Here is a 21614-nt window from a genome sequence, read left to right as displayed (position 1 = left end):
ACACATATATACAGAGTGTATGGAAATACTTATGTCACAGAACCATTTCCTGGTAACTCACTCCTACGTGGCTGGTATGTGCATGAAGAGATGAGGTAGTATAATGGAAGAAAGAATTTGAGCTGTGAGCCACGAAATCCTCTTTTCAAACGTTACGCTGTCTATTAACCAGGTGACTGTCAGCACCCGCTTCAGCCCCTTCGTCTGTGATACGGAGAGAACAAAACTGGCTGACTGATATTAAGCTGCAGGAAGGATGATAGAGGCTGTGTAGATGGTTGTTTAAATCCTTGAACTGCACTCTATAAACACAAAAACCAGTAATTCTAAAACTGTGTGCTGGAGCATATTAATGCACCATGAAAACAGTGGTAGTGTTTAATGAAAAATAAATACACTGAATCATGGAAGGGTCTGGTAAGCCCAAATCAGCCTCCCACCGAGACGTTTCCCTCTGTGGCCCTCACTCAGGATGCATTGCTGTAACCTTCCTTCCTTCCAGTCAGCTCCACTGGGGAGTTTAGTTTAGTTTATTCAGTGTTTAACCCGCCCTCCCCACAAGTGGGCTCAGGACAGGGTACAACAGTCATAAAATACAATCGCATAGCAAATTCTACAATAAAATTCAGCAATTAAAATTATATATATACAAAAACATGATATAGTTTGCTACACATTCCAGCATACAAAGAGGAGGTAGACAGACACATGAGCTATACTCGAATACCGGACACTGGTGGGAGGCTCAATGATGGTCCTGACGCTGGCCTCATCCATAAGCCTGGTGGAACATCTCCGTCTTGCAGGCCTGCCGAAATGATACAAGATCCTGGCAGGCTCGAGTGTCCTCAGACAGAGAGTTCCACCAGGTTGGGGCCAGGACCGAAAAGGCCTTGGCCCTGGTTGAGGCCAAACGAGCCTCCCTAGGGCTAAGGATCACTAGTAAGTTCTTACCCGCTGAACGAAGCACTCTCTGAGGCACATACTGGGAGAGACGGTCCCTCTCCCAGCATGGTGGTGGTAGTGTAATTCTACTGTTAGGTGTGATTGGATCATTCACTCAGGGCCAAACTAGATGAGCCATCATCCGCATGTTCGCCATGGGGATTCCGCTACCATTTTAAGGTGATTTAAAAAATTCAGTGAGGGCCTGGACCTGATCAAGCCTGCAGCACAATCAGCTGAGGTGCTCTTGTTTTTCCTCACTCCTTTTCAACTGCTATCCCCCTGCCTGCACAGCTGTTTCAGCACTTGAAAAAACATGGTGGTGGGACACAGAAGCATCTCGGACCACAACACTGTGCTCTCAGTTAGTACTGGGCCCTCACAGCATTTTTAAATCACTTTAAAATGGCAGTGGCATCCCCATGGCAGACACAAGGACTCCAGAATGGCAGACACAAGGACTCCAGAATGTCCAGTTTGGCCCTCATTCCCAGTGTAGACATACAACAGTTTTACTTGCCCTTATGGGATGCTGTCTATTATGTTTCTGCATAAGTCACTTTTCTGGATATGCTTCCTTGAAGTCTTTAGGCATGCTCAGCTTCTGCAGAAAACCAAGGTCTGGACTTGCCTAAGGGAAATAATTCTTACATACTTTAAAAATAATTTCTGAATGCCTTCAACTTCCATTAAAAAAAAGATGGCCTCAATAACATTATAATTAGCAGGCCTGAATTACCACACTTTAAAGATCTACCCTCACATTATCAGTGTAGACCTTAGGATCCTATCACATACTATTTAGTTTCTGGAAGATACAGTGCTCTGATACTGGAGGCATAAATCCTTCTTCCTTTACTAATCTTAATTGCCCTGACCTAATTCCTTGGAAACTCCCTTCCCAACACTGTTCTCATAATCTCCTTCTAGCCTCCAAAAATCAGTTTAAGATTTACCCTTCTGCATTAGATAGATCTCACCATAATATTCCATTTGTTAGAGAAGTGACAGTGCCAAAAACTCTAGCCATATGATGCCATCTTCAGTTTGGTTACATACATTTCAAAAGTTTACTAAAATCTGAAACAGTTACATACTGGCTGCTTCCACACACATTGGATAATCCATTTTCAATCCTCTTTAGTGAACATTTGAAACTGATTTTCCATGTGTGGAACAAAAAATCCACTTCTAAAGGATTGCGAAAGTGCATTGAAAGTGCATTATTCAACGTGTGTGGAAACGGCCGCTATGTTGTTTTCATGTAATAATTGTTCAGTGGTTAAAATAAAGGACAGTAGTATGAAATCGTTGTCTCAAGTACCAAGATCCTGTCATCTGAAAATACAGTGAATTATTTTTGCAGGCAATGCCAGCAAATCAACAAGCAGATATTCTTCTGTTTTGTTTTTTGCCAACCAAAGCATGGAATTTTCTTTCAAACATATAAACACAGAAGGATAGAAAACCACTCTTGTTTAATAGCATATGAAATACCTTACATGCATTATGAGAATGTCATAATTTTCTTTCCCCATGTTTCTGTATGAAAATATGTGTTTTATATTTTTAAATATGTCACACCATAAAAGGCCTGTTCTGATGAAGAAATTAAGCTTGTGCTACTGTTTGCAGAGTTACATAATGGCTGGAAGTTTGTGCAGAAAGCTCCTACATTCTTACAGCATCTTTGAAGTAAAGGTTCCAAATAAGTTATACATAACCAAATCCTATCTCAGAATACTGAGATGATTTCCCAGCCTGGTACTAATGAAACTGAGCTGATTCACTATATTGTTTATTGTGATCTATATTGTTTGTCCCATTTGGTCAACTCATTTGTCAGGATTTCTGATTCTTTCTAATATTAAATCCTGGGTTAACCATTATTATATTCTGTGATCAACAGATCTGTTTCCCCACTAATCCTTCTGGGGAAGGGTGCAGCTGCAATATCTAAGCTAACTAATGAAGGTCTGTATCTTTCCCTGTTCTTTAAGCTTCTGAACCATTTACTAGGATGAGGCACTTCCTCATGTTTATTGGCAAATTCTTGGGCTGTAGGGAGATAATCCTGAGATAACCAGATACTGAAAGGGGAATGCTGTTAATTTTAACTGATAATCAACCTGTCCCACAGTTTCTTTTGATACTGATTTTCCCTTAGGGTTGCTACCTTTTCCCTGACGAAGTATCCACAGCTTAAAAGCTGCTTGTCAGGCAGAAATTCAACAGTTGTGCACAGCTTTCACCAACCTCTGCTGCTCTGTAACAGGAAGTTCTCTGAATGCATTGCATTTCTGCTTGGTAAGCATTAGTGGGCATCTCAAGGAGCCCTAGGATTGCCTGTTGTGGCTAGGGAAATTTTTGGGTGGTGTCTGAGAGAGTTTGAGGAGAGGAGAGAGCTCAGCGGGGATGAGAGGCCAGAGTCCACCGTTCAAAGCTGCTATTTCCTTCAGAGGAACTGATCTCTCTAGTGTAGAGATAAGTTATAGATCTGGAAGAACTCCAGACCCCACCTGGAAGTTGGTAACTCTAGGGAGCCCCCTCGGAGGGGGAAGGTATTTTCTGATTTTTCCCTGACATCATCAGGAATGATAAATTTAAACAAACTGAGAACATTGCAGCTCACATCAAATGCATAACATTAAATTATTTTATTTACTTGAAATATAAATCCTGCCTTTCCATTTACTGTGCTCATGCAGCTCACAATTTGTTTGTTTAGTTAGTTATAGTCCACCTTTCTCGCTGAGACTCAAGGCAGTTTACATATGAGTGGGTCATCTAATAAACAATGCAATACGGTTTGGAATTGCAGAAAATTTTGAAAAACAAACAAATCTGATACAGAGCTGAAACGATGCTCAAACAAAACCCAAGCAATTAAACATGACCTGTTAAACGACGGAGAAATGACCTAGTAGGAGCATGCTACAGTCCCTGTCCTTTTACCAAAGCATCTTTCTGAATTATTTTCTCACAGTAAAGCAATTCTGCCTGTGTAAAAAATGTTTCTTGAAAAATTCAGTTTTGTCTTGTTTGCCAAAAGGAAAGGAAAGTGGGAGACTTTCTAACCTCATCGGGCAGACCATTTTATAAGGTGGGGACCACAGCAGAGAATGCATGTGTATGGTAATTGCTGATCTTGCCCATTTGTAGGGAGGCACCTGTAAGCCCCTGTTCAGATGAGTAAAGCTGTTGTGGAAAAACATGGAGAGAGGGGGGAGGGGGTCCTGTAGATATGAGAGGCCAAGGCTTTGTATGTGATAGCCAATACCTTGAATTGAAGCTGGAAACTGATGGCTTGCTAATGAAGTGACTGCAGAATGGGAGGAATATGCATGCTCTGCCTAGCTCCACCCAGCTGTGGTGTTCTACACTAACGGGAGTGTCTGAGTTGACTCCACGGGGAGATTTACGTAGAGTGCATTACAGTACTCTAGTCGCAACTTTACCGTGGTATGTATCTAGGTGCCAGATCAGTGGAGTCAAAGTAGGGTGCTGTCTTCTAGGCTAAACTGAGTTGGAAGAAAGCATTGTTTTGCAGCTGCATTAACTTGCTTCTCCTGTAGCAGTGCTGCATCCATTGAACCCCTAGCAGGGGTCATTTCATAGAAAAAAAGCGGGAGGAACTCATTAGCATAACTCATTAGCATATGCCACGCCCTTTGACATCACCAGAAATGTGTCATTAGCACAACTGATTTGCATATGCCACAGCCCATGACATCACCTATCCTGGCTGTTTTGGACCCAATCCTGGCCATTCAGGGTCGAAATTGGGCCCAGAATGGCAAAAAGGGGCTGAAAATACCCCCAGAGGGGCACAAAATGGTCAGGATCGGGCCACTGCTGAGCAGGAGAGTGATCCACCACCCATCAGAGGCCCGATCCGGGCCATTTCGGCCCCAATCCAGGCTGAAATGGGTCCAAAATGGCTGAGAGTCAGGTGGGCAGGGCCACCTGACATGTGACCTCTTTGGGGAACTGCCGGAACTGCGTTCCTGCGCCTTCCCCCTCGAAATGAGCTCTGACCCCTAGACTCTTAACTGAGTCAGCAAGAGACAACTAAACCCCAGTCATTTGGAAATGCAGTCCTAAGCAGAGTTACATAATTTAAAACCCATTGACTTCGGTGGATTTAGAAGTTTAGGTTTATCCTATAAAACACAAAAAAACCCTCCAACCAATAAATTACAAGAAACCACTAAGAAGCCAGCTTCTGGAAATAGTCCAAAATCAAAATGGCAACAGTAAGTAAAGCATAAGAGCATCTAAAAGTCACAGCAGTTAAAATTCAAGAAGCAACTTTATCAATCAGAAGCATCAATCAGAAGCATTTAAAAAATCACACCAAAACTTGGATGAATAAAAAGTCTTTGCCTTATGTATAAAGGATAGTGAATGTTGTTATGGGTGGGAGGGAAGTCCCAACCTCTGGTGCCAAAATAGAAAAGATCCCTGTCTCTGATGCATTCACTTACTCTGCCTCTGACAGTGGAGACACACAGAACATAACCTTGGATGTTGATCTCAAAGGGTGGGCAGGCTTATACGGGAGAAAGTGATTCTTCAGGTAACCTAATCTCAGGTAGGGCTTTATAGGTACTTCGAATGGTACCTGGAAATACACAGGAAACTTTTTTAAAATGGCAAGATTTGGTCCCTGTAGTTAACGCCTATAAGCAGCCATTTTTTGGAACAATGGAATCTTTCAGACAGTGTCCAAAGGCACTCCCTGTATAAAGGGCATGCAGTTGCATTTAATCAGAGCTTAACTGTTGCCAAATCACAGTATTTATGCTAAATAATGCAGTTTGCCATTGACTGCATTTTATGGAATTTAGCATTATTGTATTATTTTATAGTTTCCAGTAGCTGTATTGATCTGTAGTAGAACAGCAAGCTTTGGGTCCAGTAGCACCTTAAAGATCAACTAGCTTTCCGGGGTATGCACTTTCAAGAGTCAGAGGTCCCTTCGTCAAACACAAGGAGTGAAAAAGGAAAGGGATCCCTATAATCCAGGCAGAGGATGGGAGAGCCAGGAATTAGAGAGCCGGGAAAGTAACTATAATACATGTTGTCGTTAACTTGATAGAGCCTAGGTGCAAAGTGCAGAAAATTTTATTGTTACTATGAGTCACTTTGAGAGCAAAATGTTGGATTTGATGTTTTTTAAAATAAAAATATATTACAACTCTAAAGTTATAAATCACACGGAAATTCTAATTTTCTACCAAATTTATTTCTGCTTTACACACTAATGTCAAAATGATAAGGGTAATACTTTCATTTTTGAAATAATGAATTCATGTGGTTCAGTCCTGCTACTTCTGTGCAAGACAGCTGTATTCAATTTTGCCTATTTCCATTAACCGCAGGAAGTCCCAGTGAAAGGCAATCTTTGGGAGCACACAATCACATAAATCTTGGTTGGTGTGATAAATGCTGGTTTCATTGTCTTCTCTCTGTAGTCTGGGAGGGCATTGCCAAAGAACAAATCAGGATTAAACTAAGATGCCTGCATTCTTATATCACGGGAAACTGTAGTTAAGACTAACTGTAGTTCATTAACCAGCTAATTGTGATTAATAATTCTTCCTCAGACCATGGCTACAGGTCTTGGTTTGATGAACACTACCTAATGATAGTTAGTAGAGTGGACTACATTCAGCAAATCAGATGAACAGCGGGGTGGCTATTCTACTTAAAGACCCATGAAAGAAATTGCTGGATGGGGAAGTTTGGTGTGCATTCACAGAGGATTGTATAATAAATGCAGCTATGCAGTTGGCTCTGATTTGGATGTGGATCCTGCCATGCCTTGCCTCTGAGTGAGAAATACATGATTTGGACTGGTATGTTGAATTATGGCTTGAATTATGGTTGAATTATGATTTGGATGGTATGTTGAATTATGGCTGCCAACCTCCAGGTTGGGCCTGGAGATCTCCTGGAATTACATCTGATCAATTTCCCTAGAGAAAATGGCCACTTTTGAGGGTAGTCTATGACCTTATGCCCTGGTGAGGTCCCTCACGTCCCAAAACTCCACACTCCCCAGGCTCTATGTCAAATCTCCAAGCATTTCCCAACCTGGAGTTGGAAAACCTCTATTAAAATTCATACGTTGAGAAATACAAGACATTTGGTGCTCATTTTTTAAAAAGGGAAAGCCTCATCAATCAGTATCTTTTAAAAGTATTGATAATAATTAATCACAAATGTGTTCCCCAACCACACAGTATAGTGGGTGAAAGGGGAAGTGTGTACAAAATTACTGCTGTGCACAAAATAAAGTATTTCAAATTCCTATATATTTAACTGTTTTTTAAGTATGTGTCAACATTAGGCATAGGAAGACATCAAATCCTGACTTAATATTTGCATTTTTGTTTGTTTCTATACTTCATTGGCAGCCATTCTAAGAGATTACAGGAGGCCAAATCTACCTCCCATTTCCTATAACCTCATCAAAAACAGAGAAGTGGAATGAGAGATTACTTTGATATCATGAGATTGTTTTTTTACTTTTCGTTACTTAATAGAGGCAAATTTCAGTAAGTCTACTGCAACAAAAAGAAGACTCCAGTGGATGGTGTTTGTCTTGACTGTTTAGTAAGGGCTGCTTAGCAAGGCTTTTTTTCTGGGAAAAGAGGTGGTGGAACTCAGTGGGTTGCCAGCACAGGGGGCAACTCCTGGAGGGAGGTGATGCCCCTGGTACCACATGTGCACGCGCAAAGTGCATGCACGCTTCCGGGACCGCACAACGATGTCACTTTGGGTCAGCTGGAACAAGAGGAGTTTTTAAAAATTTAAATTGCCCTCAGCGAAAATAGTCACATGGCTGGTGGCCCCGCCCCCTGATCTCCAGACAGAGGGGAGTTTAGATCGCCCTCCGCACCATGTGCGGAGGGCAATCTAAACTCTCCTCTGCCTGGAGATCAGGGGGCGGGGCCACCAGGCATGTGATCATTTTCAAGAGGTGCTGGAACTCCGTTCCACCACGTTCTGGCTGGAAAAAAGCCCTGCTGCTTAGTTAATCTGTTACAATGTGTGAAGTTTCTGGGAATGTGGAAGCTGGTTTCTAGTGAGAACTTTGATGATTACATGTAATAACTTTGTGTGGACTTTGCTACTAGAAAGGTGGCTGGTGTTACCAAGCCCAATGTCATTATCAGTCGCAATGGGGATATTATGACCATCAGAACAGAGAACACTTTCAAGAACATGGAGATTAGCTTCAAGCCAGGAGAAGAGTTTGATGAGACCAGATGATAGGAAAGTAGTAGATGATAGAAAGTAAAGACACTAGAAAATGGAGTTTTCAATCAGGCATAGAAATGGGATGGAAAAGAGACCACAATAAAAAGAAAGATCACCTATGGAAAGCTGGTTGTGGAGTGTGCTTTGAACAATGCTGTTTCCACCAGAGTCTATGAAAAAGCATGACTCTTGCTTGCCACTTGACAAACAGGACCTTGAAGTGGAAGATAAAGCTTGATTCACAAAGCAGAGCCCTGCAAGGCTAATTGCTTCAGCGAACTGACTTGTTTACTGGCCAGCCCCAAAGCAGCCTTGTCTCATCTGAAGCGTTGTGGTTATTCAATAAAATGCTCACCTTTGGTGTGTGTGGGGGAGAAGAGTCCAGTGACACCTTAACTGAACTGTTCATGAGCCAGAGCCCTTCATATGTATGAAGTGGCCTAAGTCCATGAAAGCATTAGTCACAATCTGTTTGTTAGCATGTAATGATTTAATATCCTGCTGGAATATTTGTTTCAAATAAGGGCTGAATCCACATTACCTCCGCGTGTCCCGGTGTTGCACTAAATGTTCGCTAAACACCCGGAAGTATAGCGTCTTTCTAGCACGATTCAGAAATCGTGCTTGAAAGATGCTATACTTCCGGGTGTTTAGCAAACATTTAGTGCAACACCAGGACGCGTGGAGGTACTGTGGATTCGGCCAAGTTTTTATTTTCAAACTGACAATTTTTAAATTTCAAAATGGTTGTTCATAAAAGAATAGAATGTCCTGGGGCGTTTGCCTGCATTTCCCCCCTTTCTTCCAAAGAGAAAATTCCAGAAGTTTAGTTAGATCTCTCTCTGTGTGTGTCTCTCTCTCACACACACAAACACAACCATACACACTCATTTAACAGAAAAGAAAGCTAGTATTATCGAAAGCAATATTTCAGATTATTGACCTTGGGTTACCTTGTACCCTGACAAAGTTTTAGAGCTGTAGTTTGCATTTAGGGTTGCCAAATTCAATGAAGAATGCTAGGCCAAGACCTGTACTTGAATTACATGGGAAGGATCAGGGAGTGCCCCTTGTCACTTGTAATATGTCATCTTTAGTTGTTGTTTATGTAAACCAAGGAGAGGCATGATTTGGCCATGATTCATTTATTCCTACCCCCATAACTCTGTTGCCAAGACTCTTCAAGTAGCCACGACAACAACTCCTACCTCTCCATGGAGAACAGATAGAGGAGAGGTGGTAGTTCAAGATTGAATTTGGTTCAGGGGAAAGTATCAGTAAACTCTTCATTTGAGAAAATCAAATAAATTTTTAACAAACTTTAAAAATTGCATATAATTTGCTTAAGCGAGAATAACTCTCATCCTCAACTTTGGTTCAGTTTCTTACTGCGGGTTACAGGATAATTTAATCAATTTTGGTATCAGCAAGGTATGAAAACACTCCCTTGGCATTCCCTTGGCCTACCTTCATTCTTCAAAGAACATGCAGAGCGATTCTGTCTCTTTAAAAATAACCTGTTAAGGTTTTTAAATAGAAACACTAATGACTCCTAATATAATTAACCCAGCATTGGATATGTTACTGATTAAGCCCCAGAGTTGCAGCCCTCCCTTAAATAAACTTCCTGGTGGTGACGTCAATGGAAGTTTTGAGCAAGGAATAGTGTGTCCCAAAATGGGTGTTTCCCCATTTTTACTAGCAAAACTATAGCAATTATGATACTGCAAAATGCAAAGCTCTAGTTGGAGAGCCAAATACTAATTCTGTATTTCCTATCCCCAGTTGAAGCAAATAAATAATTCTTCAAATAAAAAACGTACTTGGTTCCAACAATTTAAGAACTCCTATGAAAAAGTATGAATGAATTACACATATAAATACTTTTATACATTAATAGTGGAATCCTAAACAGAGCTAAAACCTTCTAAGCCCATTGAAGTCTATGTAGTTTGAAGGGTGTGTCTGTTTAGGACTGAACTGCTAATCTATTACTTTATTTTATGAAACTGGAATTTTAATAATGTAGTGATTTTAAAAAGCTTTTTTCGAGGAAACACTTCTCTGTCAGAGAGGGATTCGTTTGGTTTACTGGCGGATTATTCTCAATAAAAATGAACTTTGTGTCATATAGCACACAGCCACACATTGTGAGCTTCTTAATGCTGAGTATACTGCTCTGGGCTTCTTGTAGGAAGAAATAAAAATGTAGAAAATAAATAAAATAAACCAGGCACAATCTATTCTGTTTCCACGATGGAACATGGGCTGCCCTGGCATCTACTGGCCCTATTATATAGCAAGGGGTACAATCTGTGGGCAAAAGTATCCTGCACAAGCTGCATTGAAATGAATGGGAGTTGCATAGGAATGCAGCTATACTCTTTCATAGCTCCTACTCATTTCAGTGTGGTTTGTGCAGGAGAACCTTCTTACTAGAATGCATCCTGTGGATCTGAACTGTTTGCTCAGCCCTCAAATCAACTACTAGATGTGGTTGCTCACTTTGTCTCATGTTCTTTTCACAACTAATAGATTGTAACATTCAGTCTATTTAGTTTGGAATCATTCTACTGAAATCTATGGGTCTGCTCCAGGTTTAACTGGTTGCAGAGATGGCTACAGAAAGACTGTACAACTAGTGACCACCACTAATAACTGGATCCTATGCAGAGTTAGGCATTTACTTAATTTGTTTATTTAAAACATTTCTATCTCACTTTATTTCCATAGACTCAAGGCACATAAACCCATTGATTTCAAGGAGCTTATAATGCTATCCTAAACAGTGTTACACACTTTAAAATCCATAGATTTAGAAGGGTGCAACTCTGTTTAGGACTGCAATGTTCGGCATGTGTAACTCAGAATACACTTCGTTTATAAGACTAATACTGCCCCTTGGCTATTTGCTGTCATCTTTTAGAAAGGATTTTCCCTAGAGACTGAACACTTTCTGTCGTATAAACACAAATTAACAGCAACAGTACCATGACTTCTACTACCAGTGCTCCATGTTGTCTAATGTTAGTCCTAGAATTGATTATGTTCTGCTTCAGTATTTTTTATACTCTGTACTGGTTTCTTGTCCTTGATACTGTAATGTCCTTGATACTGTATTGAAATGTCCTTGATACTGATTGTACTAATCTCATACTGTGTAATCCACCTTGAGGCTCAGTGAGAAAGGCGGACTATAAACAAACAAATAAAAAGGACAGCATAACAAATAGGGACAAACATCTTCCATTTGAGGGATATTGCATACACACTTTGGCTAAGAGATGCCTTCCAATATAGCATAGTGACCCCCCCCGACCCCCCAAAAAACTTGAGTCGGTTTGGTTTGAAACTGGAGGTCCAATCTTGGTAGAGGGGGTGGCTGTCCAGTCACAGCCAATTTATGCCCACTCCATCTGGTTTTCAAGGCAAGAGATAGTCAGAGGTGGTTTGCCATTTCCTGTCTCTACATAGCAACTCTGGTCTTTCTTGGTGGTTTCCTTGCTTAGCTTCTGAGATCTGACAAGATTGGGCTATCCTGGGCTATCCAGGTCAGGGCTATAGGTTGTTTGTTAAGGCTCTCTTTTTAAAAAGTAATTTTCATTGGTAAAACACAGCAAACAGCAGAAATAATTTTATTTAGTTAAAAATATTTGGGGGGAAATAGCCCAAAATGTGTTGGAACTCCAGATAGTTGAGTTCCATAGGGTTCTTGATAGCCCCTGAGTTTGTAGTCCCAGGAAGGAAGCAATACTAGGGTTCTAGTACAATCCTAAAAAGAGTTAAACCCTTCTAAGTCCATTGACTTCAATAGACTTACAAGGAAGTAACTGGACTTAGGATGGCATTGTTAATGAGCCTGTTGTCAGCTATATGTGGCTGATGGGATTGCATGCAGTTTAGTGGCTCACAAATCATGTAGGCCTGCTTGGCAGCCTTAATTTTCACGTCTGAGGTTATAACTTTATCTCTGTTTATGTAAATACGAGGCTGTCTGCACTGAGCAAAAAACAAGAGAGACATTCCAATTTATATTTTTACCAAGGTTGGTTTTACATTCACATTCGGTAATGTGCACTTTAAATGCATTTTAAAAATACATTTACCCCTCTCTAGAAGTCTATGGAACTGCACAGGCTCAGATATTATATCATTATAGTATATTGCTTGAACTCTCAAAATACCTCAAAAATCATTTGCATGTGATTTAGTGATACCAGACTAAATTGAAACATGCGAAACTGCGTACAAATATACAAGCATTAGTAATTTAAACAGAGTCAGATCGTCACCTGGGTTGAATGGAATTATCTCCGCTGACGCATATAGAGTTTTTCCGGTTTAAACCATCTGAAATCTCATCAGGAATCTAATTCTGAGCCTATCAGCTTCTGCAATAAAACTCGTCTGCATCTTGCTACAATATAATGTATACATTTTCTTAGCAACTTTATTTCATGTATTTTCAGCCTTGTTTGTGACTTGATAGTTAAGAAAACTGAGAGGTAACTTGCAGAGCAGTCCTAAATCCACTGAAGTCAATGAGTTTAGAAGGGTGTACATCTGGATAGGATTGCAGTTCAAGTCAGTAAGGGATAAGCAGTAACCCAGGCCCCGAACCCAAACACTCACAAATCTTGTAAGGTTTTTTAAAAATCCAGAATTGGATACATTATTGTGGTGTATGCCTATGTCTGTTCCTTTGCCTCCGTCTAAATAAATTACCTCATGAACAAAGATAAGTGTCTATTAAGGAGAAACTGGGTGGGATCCAACCAGCTTTTTCAGTCAGACTCACTCAGTTCCTCTCCTTAATATAGCTTCATCTCATGTATTTTTTGTGTGCAGGTCCCATGAATTCCAGCACAACCTTTTTGGTGGCCAAAGAGAAACCTCTCCTGCCATTTTCATTCATAGAAAATCTGATTGGATCCATTCAACTAATAATATAATAGAACTATAAGATTGAAGTTTATGCCTTATGTGGATACAATCTATCAGGAATTGCTTCTGCTGCTGAAATTGACAAGAGTCGCACAACAAATATATTTTGTTCCTCTACAGCTTGACAGGGTCTGCCCATAGCTATGACAAAGGAGGGTTATACAGTTGGGTATGGCAAACTACAATTTTTATAACACATAACACACATGGTTTGGATGCTTTCTTCCATGTCCTACATATACTTTCTTACTGGAAAATATATACTGATTCTTGAAAATTTCTGATTTCCTGGTTCCTGACAAAGCTTCCTAATTTAGTGCCTTTCCTGCATCACCCCCTCCCCCGCCATCTCATTTCCAAAGTTATGTCCAAATATAGGATTAGCCCTTGGAGCATCGGTCTGTCAAAAACCCTTTCAGTTTTACAAACTGCATACCCTTGTTTCTACAAAGAAAAGGCTTAACCCAGTCCCCAATGTCCAAAAAAGGTTTCTCCACTCACCTTTTTAACATTTGGTATATTATAGAACTTCTTTGTATGAGCAGCCCACCCCACTATTCCCATGTCCAGAGGGAAAAAAATTTCTCTTTCAGGGGGTATCAGACAGCTTTCATATGTGGAGGTAGGGGTGACGTTTAGGAGGCGGGTGGCCACCTCTGGCGAACCATTGCGGGAACGGTAAATAAACAGGCTACACCGATCAGCTTCCAGCAACTGTGCCAGCCGTTTCAGCACTTTGTGAACTGTCCTTTCCAGGCTGACTGTTTCATCCTGGATTTCCATCAGCAACTCAAAAAGCAAGTGAGATTCCTCCAGTTTAGTCATCTCCTTGAAGGAGATTCCATCTTTCACATCCCCAGGGTTGACTTTGAAGATGTTTCCCAATGCTTCTGCTCGCAGCTTTCGGTCAAAATACTCCTTGGCAAATTGTGGGTTGTTCTCCAGATATTTCTCCACATCATTTTTATTGATCTCACCCATTTTGCGTGGCTCTTCCTTGGCAACTTTTGGGGGGGAAAAAATCAGGACCGCATCACAGCAGCAGTCACAACCCCAAAATTCTTACTTTGCTTCTAATGGGAAAATGGCAAGTTGCACATTCTGTATCTCCCATAGGCATAATACTGTGGAGTTGCTCTGTGGCTTTCCAACCTTCTAAAATCCTTGAGATATGACAGCAGTTCAATGGCTTAGTGTCTTCTTAGTGAGAGATCCAGGAGACTGCTAATTAAAGAGATGTCAGGACACTAAACCTTTGAGCACTCTTAGCTCATAAATCCAAAGGGAGTCATTTTAGCATGATAAACTAACCTAACCATTCCTAGATTGTTCAATAGTGCAATCATGCACATTTAAGTGGGTACCCAGCTCTTCTCACCGACTTTGATATTGTCTTTATATCTTGGATGAGCTTTCCACTGACATACAGTGTGGCAAATTCTTCTTAAGCCTGTTTCCTTCTCCATATGTGTGCGGATTAGTACTTCACATGCTTGCGTGTGTATTTTCATGCACATGCAGAGTTCCCACACCCCATATAAACTGCTGATATCTTGGACACAAAGGCTGAAATATTAAGACCCATTTAATAACATGGGGGCTTACTTCTGAGTAGACCTGTTTAGGATTGCTTCTGGTCACACACATGGAAGGTGCTCAAATTTGGTAAATGAGTTGAATACCTATTTATTTATTTTATTTATAGTCTGCTCTCCCCGCAAGCGGACTCAGAGCAGATTAACAACATAAATACATATATAAAAACACTTTAAAACATGGGTAGCAATCGTGTAAATAAGCATTAAAACATAAAAGGCAGCTCATATTGCATATGTTCGTAGACCATTAAGAACAATAAGCTGTAGCATTTGGAAAGGGTTAATTAAACTTTAAAGATCTGTTTTGACACTGGAAGAAAACTGAACTTGAGTATAATCATAATATAATTTTAAACTGTTTATAGATAGATAGATAGATAGATAGATAGATAGATAGATAGATAGATAGATAGATAGATAGATAGATAGATAGATAGATAGATAGATAGATAGATAGATAGATAGATAGATAGATAGATAGATAGATAGATAGATAGATAGATAGATAGATAGATATACACACACACACTCATATAACTGTATGAGCCAGGATCTAAAGATCTGAGAAGTACTTAGTAATACTATCCATAGGGCTTATTAGGCAAGGATATATATATACATATACATATATATATATATACATATATATATATAAATATAATATACATGTATCCTTGCCTAATATGTGTGTGCGTGTGTGTGTATATGTATGTATATGTATGTATATGTATGTATATGTATATGTATATGTATATGTATATGTATATGTATATGTATATGTATATGTGTGTATGTATGTGTATGTATGTGTGTGTATGTGTATGTGTGTGTGTGTATGCATGTATGTATGTGTGTGTGTGTGTGTGTATATATGTATATATATATGTATATTTTGTCTTAATAATTTTTGTTTTAACAAATACATAGTAGTATGGTAGTGTAGTAGTATAGTAAATGTGTGTTTTATTAAAATGTAGCTTCACGGGTTCATCTGTTAACTAATACAATTACTACCTCAGGAAAACAATACTGTAGTCTACCACTGTGTCATACAGTACAGTTCTAAGCAGAATTACCACCTTCTAAGCTCACTGATTTTAGTGGATTTAGAAAGATGTAACTACTTTGGATTGTGCTGTTAGTCATTCAGTTTAACTGAACACATTATAGCTCCTAGAGCTGGAACAAAGTCTACTCTTTCTGTGCTCTGCTGGGAAAGGTGTTATTTTTTAAAATATCAGTGCTTAAATACTACAAACATGCACTCATCACATCCATGAGTATATAAAATTACTGTTACAGTATAAAATTATTATAAGAATTAACATTTGTTATTTCTTATAAAATCTGGATATTTCAACCATTTCACAAATCAATTGAATCTGTGATATCTTTCATTCCAAAAAGAGATCATGTGTATTATTTTCATAACATCTTGACTAATCATTGTTCTATTAGATGTAGAGTTGCCTTATGCCCACTGGGGGTGGGAGATCATTAACCTACTAACACTCCAGCAGCTGATGGGAGATTTTTTGTTTAAAAACCACTCATCATGATTTCCCACTGCTCTAGGAATTGCCCAAAACTCTATGGTAAAAGCAACCCCCCCCCCAAGGCCCGGCAACCCTAAGAGAGAAGAGTCCCTACTAGGATTGCCAACAATCAGAGGCTTAATGTGTGGAAACTGGCAACGGAAATGTTATGGCATGGAGGTAAATAACATCACCTGGTCAATAACAGCCCATTAAGGCTCTATTAAAAGGGTAGGACATTTCTTCAGGCTGCTGGCAACCCTGTCTCCAGGATTATGTAATTGTTTTGCTGAATGTATCAAACAAACTAGTAACTTCTCTTCCTTCCTTTTCCCCTCTTCATATATAGAATTTTGAGATAAGAGATTGGCTGCTGTTCAAAAAAGACAAATTTACCCTCTTGGGCTCCCAAAACCAATTTCCTTAATCTTTGGATCTTGTGTCCAGGTTTCTAAAGTTTGGTGCAGAGGAGAAATCAGAATTGTTTTATTAATACCAAATGGGATTAGAGAGTAAATTTTAAGGGCTTTAGGCATAATGTCTATTAAAATGAGGTGATAAAAATCATACCTGATGATTCTCACCTTACTAAGTCAGCAGAATTAATAAGACTGTCAACTAGGGGTGTGTGCTTTGGGTGTCCGATTCGGATAAAATACTCGAATTGGACCCTATTTGTAAAAATTCAGAATTCCCGAATTGGAGCTAGTATGATGGCCCCGATTTGGGAATCCCGAATCAAAGCTTCCACGAAGCGTTCGGGTTGCTTTGGAAGCTTTGAGGCAACTTTAAAGGCCCCTTGAAAGCGGCAGTTCCCTTTAAAGTATCAGCTGTTAGGCGGCAGGGGGGATCCCTCCCAGCCGCCTGACAGCTGATAGTTTAAAGGGACTTGCCCCTTGCAAGCAGCAGGGCCCTTTAAACAGCCCAACCCCCACCCCCATAGCCCTAGCCCTCACCCCCCCGCCACAGCCCCTCATCAGCCCCAGCCCCCCACTTACCTTACCTCTAATGTTGGGGGTGGGCGGTGAAGTCCTCCTCTGCTGTCTTGCAGACCTGCAGCAGAGGACAAGGAAAAAAACACCCTTTCCGCCCCTCAAATGGCAGCCGCGGCTGCCATTTGAGGGGCAGAAAGGGCACTTTTAGGCTTCCTCCACTGCTCTGCAGGCCCTCAGGACAGCAGAGAAGGCTGAAAAGGGCCCTCCTGCTGCTCAAATGACAGCCATGGCTGTCGTTTGAGGGGCAGGAGGGCCCTTTTCAGCCTCCTTTGCTGCCTGCTCTGCAGCAGAGGAAGCCTAAAAGGGCCCATCTGCACTTCAAATGACAGCCACGGCAGTCATTTGAAGTGCAGGAGGGCCCTTTTGGGCCTCCTTCACTGCCCGCTCTGCAGCTGATAGTTTAAATGGCCCTGCCAGCTTGCAAGGGCAGGTCACTATATACTATCAGCTGTTAGGCGGTGGAGAGGGGACTTCCCCAGCCGCGGCTCTCATTTGAATTGCAGGAGGGCCCTTTTCAGCCTCCTTTGCTGCCTGCTCTGCAGTGGAGGAAGTCTAAAAGGGCCCTTTCTGCCCCTCAAATGGCAGCTGTGGACAATCTTACTTGGAGCTCTGATAAAAATGTTTACTAATAACCCAATACTATGCATGTTTACTCAGAAGCAAGACTTATATGCTTATTCAATATGCTTATATAACAGTGGTGGCCAAACTTGCTTAATGTAAGAACCACATAGAATAAGCATCAGATGTTTGAGAGCCGCAAGACATGATGCATTGAAGTGACTTCAGATGAAGAGGTGAATTTGGGGGAGTGTCCTGCAAGTGACATCACAGAAAGGAGTGGGTTTTGGTGCAGTATGCTGGAAGTGATGTCATTGGAAGGGGTGGAGCTTGGGAAGAGCCATCACCTGACCTTTGACTTGGAAGTGACATCACATCATAAAACTGATGTCACATCCTTGCTAGGCTTCAGCCCCAAAGTTCCCAGATATTTTCTGAGTCAGACCTGGCAACCCGAACATTTCATTAAAAATATGAAAGACATGTAAAGAAAGAAGGAAGGAAAAAATGAAAAGGGAAGGAAAGACATGTAAAGAAAGAAGGAAAGAAGGGAGGAAGGGAAAGACATGGAAAGAAAGGAGGGAAGGGCGGGAGGGAAATAAACAAAACTAAAATACAATGTATGGCCATGGCAATGCTCAAAGACCTCCGGGAGCTGCACAATATGTCTAGAAGAGGCTCCCGAGCTGCAGTTTGGCCACCCCTATTATATAATATTACGATCTTAAGGTGAAGGCTGGAGCTTGTGCTTGCTATCCATTTTTGCATTCTTTATGGTTGTACAAAAATCCAAATAGTCAAGTCCAGGAGCAACTGGATCTTCCTGCTTCCTGGAGAAACCAGCTGTGCTAATTGGCTGGCTCTTGTGGGGTTTATAAAGCCAGTTCATTTCTCTCTATCCAGTAATGCTTCAGGTTTTTTTTTAAAAAAGGCATGGCTTTTTTTAAAAAAGCTGCGACGGGGAGGTCAAATAAATGTGTTAGTAGATGCATATGTTAGGTGAGCATGCCTGGTACTTGGAAAGGCAACAAAACTTAGTCTGCAGCAGAAAAACCTGCTCCTGGAGGCAAGGAAGGATATCTGTTTTCCCTAGGGTTGCCAACTCTGGGTTGAGAAACTTCTGGAGATTTGGGGCTGGAGCCTAGTGATCTTTGTAGTCCAGAGATCAGTTGTAATTCCAGGAGATCTCCAGGCCCAACCTGGAGTTTGACAACCCTAGCATTCACTTTTAGTAACCTTAAAGACTGACATTTTAAAACTTGGCTTTACATTTATAAATTAAGTTCAGCAGTGAACACATTGCTACTCATTTATACACTTTCTAACATTCTTTAGAAATTAACTTTAAATAACTGGCTATTTTGTTTTTAGGTCAATATAAATGGAAGACCCACTGACTTTCTCAAATGTAGTGCATTGGGTGTCCTTTTCCTTGGTAGTGCTCCTATTTCAAAGTAATTTTGACACACGTGACTTTTTTTAATACATATGACGTGCTTTTCCTTTGACGTCTGTAGTTACTACAGCAAATAAAACTATTTATGGAATGGTTCTCAGTAGTACACCATCCTTGAGCTCCTACAGTACATGGAAACTCCTAAGACGGATAACTGACCGACATGTGGCTGTATAAATAGAATCAAGCAGCATGTAAATGCCAAAGGAATTTACAAGGTTCCACTTGACCAGCCTGGTGTTTACATGCAGGGATATCCATAGAGACACGAGAAAATGCGGATAATTCATGAAGATTTTCAAAAGAAATTAAGAAACAATTTGTGGCATGTTAGTAAAAGTCTTGAGTTGGTACAACATCAGTAGGTTTACATAACTCTCGATGCAATCCTGTTTTCTTCAGAGTAAGCCCCATTGAGTAAACTTGAATAGGATTCTGAGTAGACCTCCTTAGTATCGTACTGTATGAGTGCTATCCTAAGCAAAGTTACACTCTTCTAACCCCATTCACCTCAATGGATTTGTAAATTTATATACAGAACTCTGGATATTAGATTATGATGGCTTGCACCAGTTTCTATTCAAGTTTTTGAATATTGGATCAAGGAAAGGTGGTGACTTCCTTATTCTGTTTTTCTTGTTCTGTGAGACTGACATGCTAGCTACAATTCTGATAGCTAAAAAGGAAATTCTGAAATTGTGACTTCTTTTAACACTATGGCCGTTTTCACACCGCCACACACCTGGAAGATCGCGCGAAACTCACAGCATAAAAGTGTCTTCCTAGCATGATTTCCCCGGCCTGATCCTGTTTAATGGCACTTTTTCTGACGTCATCGGGCCATTAAAGGGGATCGTGCCAGGAGATCGTGCTAGGAAGACACTTCATGCCCTGAGTTTGAACAATCCCTGGGGCACGTGTGAAAACGGCCTAGATTTCACAACTTGCTTAAGTTGGATATTTGGTTTAAATCAAGTATGTTAGGTTGCCAGCAGGCATCGGGGGGGGGGGGGAATCCTGTTTTTAATAGAGTTAAAGGGATGTATTTATCTGGTGATGTTATTTACCTGCATGCCATAAAAATGTTTATTTCCTAAATTCACAACTTTCATTTTTTAAAAAGTCTCTAGAATCTTCCATTGCAGATACACACACAAATGCATATCTCTGTAACGGAAAGACCTAGAGACTTTTTAAAAAAGAAAACTGGGAACGAAAAGAAACTGGTACACATAGCCACCTGAGTGACCCATGTGAAGGCTGAAAGGCGAGATGTAAATTTTGTTAAATAAATAAAAATAAATTTCCACATATTAAGCCACTATTAAAGAACCAGGCCATTTTTCTTCAGGCCAGTGGCAACTCTAGGTGAGTACAGGTGGGTGGGTGGAAAGGGGACAGAACATTCTAGGGCCCCCACCCATGTGTATCAGATTGAAACTGTTATGTATTGCTTGAGTAGGAACAAAGGCTCCTGAGGCCTACAAGACTATTGGTCTTTTGTGCTGGTAACAGCCAATCATAACTGTTGCCTTATAGTCCAATCACTGTGCTGCAAGTAGTTACTTTGTATATAGTTCATGCAAACGAAAGATTCTAGCTGCTTACCTTGTATAGGTTGTTGTTAACATTGGGTGTGGTTTCTGTAAGTATAAATTAGTTACAGTTGAGCCTGTCTGCTGTCTGTCTGTTTCCAGCTTCCAATAAAGATGTTTACTATAATAAAGAGCTGTTAATCTCAATATATAATAGAAACTGAGCAGATAACTCATGGGTAATTCGTCAGAGGCGCAATGTTTTACTACAGTGGGACTAAGGGAAACACTAAACTATCCCAAGAAGCTCCTAAGCCCATCAACCAACCAGCATTGGAGCAAGGCAAGATCCCCACCATTATTTTCAAGCTTTGATCTCATTCCTTCTCATCTTTACTCTGGCTGGGAAGTTAAAACATACTTAATTGTAGAATAGTGTTAAAAATATGGTATAGTGATTGCCTGTCCAGGTTAAAACAACACAAACAACATTTTAGCTTTTAACTATGTGACTATAATTTGTGTCTTGTTTTAGACTTACCTATCTTCTTCCAGACAGCTTTACTACTCTGGTTTCATTTCCCTTCATTACCATTTTTTTAAAAAAATAGCTTCCTCACAGCTTCATTGCTTATCCCTCGCTATCCTGGCTTTTCTCTGCCCCCCCCCCCCCAGTTCTTTCTGAAACCTGACATGTCTTGATTGCCTCTTTCACCTGTAGTACCATTCTATAATGCCTGTCCCATTTCTTATGGCTCCACCCACCTCCTCGCCAT

The 21614-nt window shown here is 40.5% G+C and overlaps 1 protein-coding gene and 1 pseudogene across 1 annotated transcript in view; one reads left to right on the top strand and one right to left on the bottom strand.

Moving 5' to 3' along the window:
- Nucleotides 1–14139, bottom strand: part of PDE6C (phosphodiesterase 6C) — a 66003-nt gene extending 51864 nt beyond the window's left edge. The window contains exon 1 of the mRNA XM_054982365.1: nt 13660–14139. Coding sequence (XP_054838340.1) covers nt 13660–14139 — 480 coding nt within the window. The remainder of the gene's footprint in view (nt 1–13659) is intronic.
- Nucleotides 257–8400, top strand: LOC129331813 (fatty acid-binding protein, adipocyte-like; annotated as a pseudogene).
- Nucleotides 14140–21614: the final 7475 nt, after the last annotated feature.

This window comes from Eublepharis macularius, chromosome 6 (assembly GCF_028583425.1).
Source record: "Eublepharis macularius isolate TG4126 chromosome 6, MPM_Emac_v1.0, whole genome shotgun sequence".
Lineage (NCBI taxonomy): Eukaryota > Metazoa > Chordata > Lepidosauria > Squamata > Eublepharidae > Eublepharis > Eublepharis macularius.
This window is presented reverse-complemented; position numbering and strand designations above follow the sequence as displayed.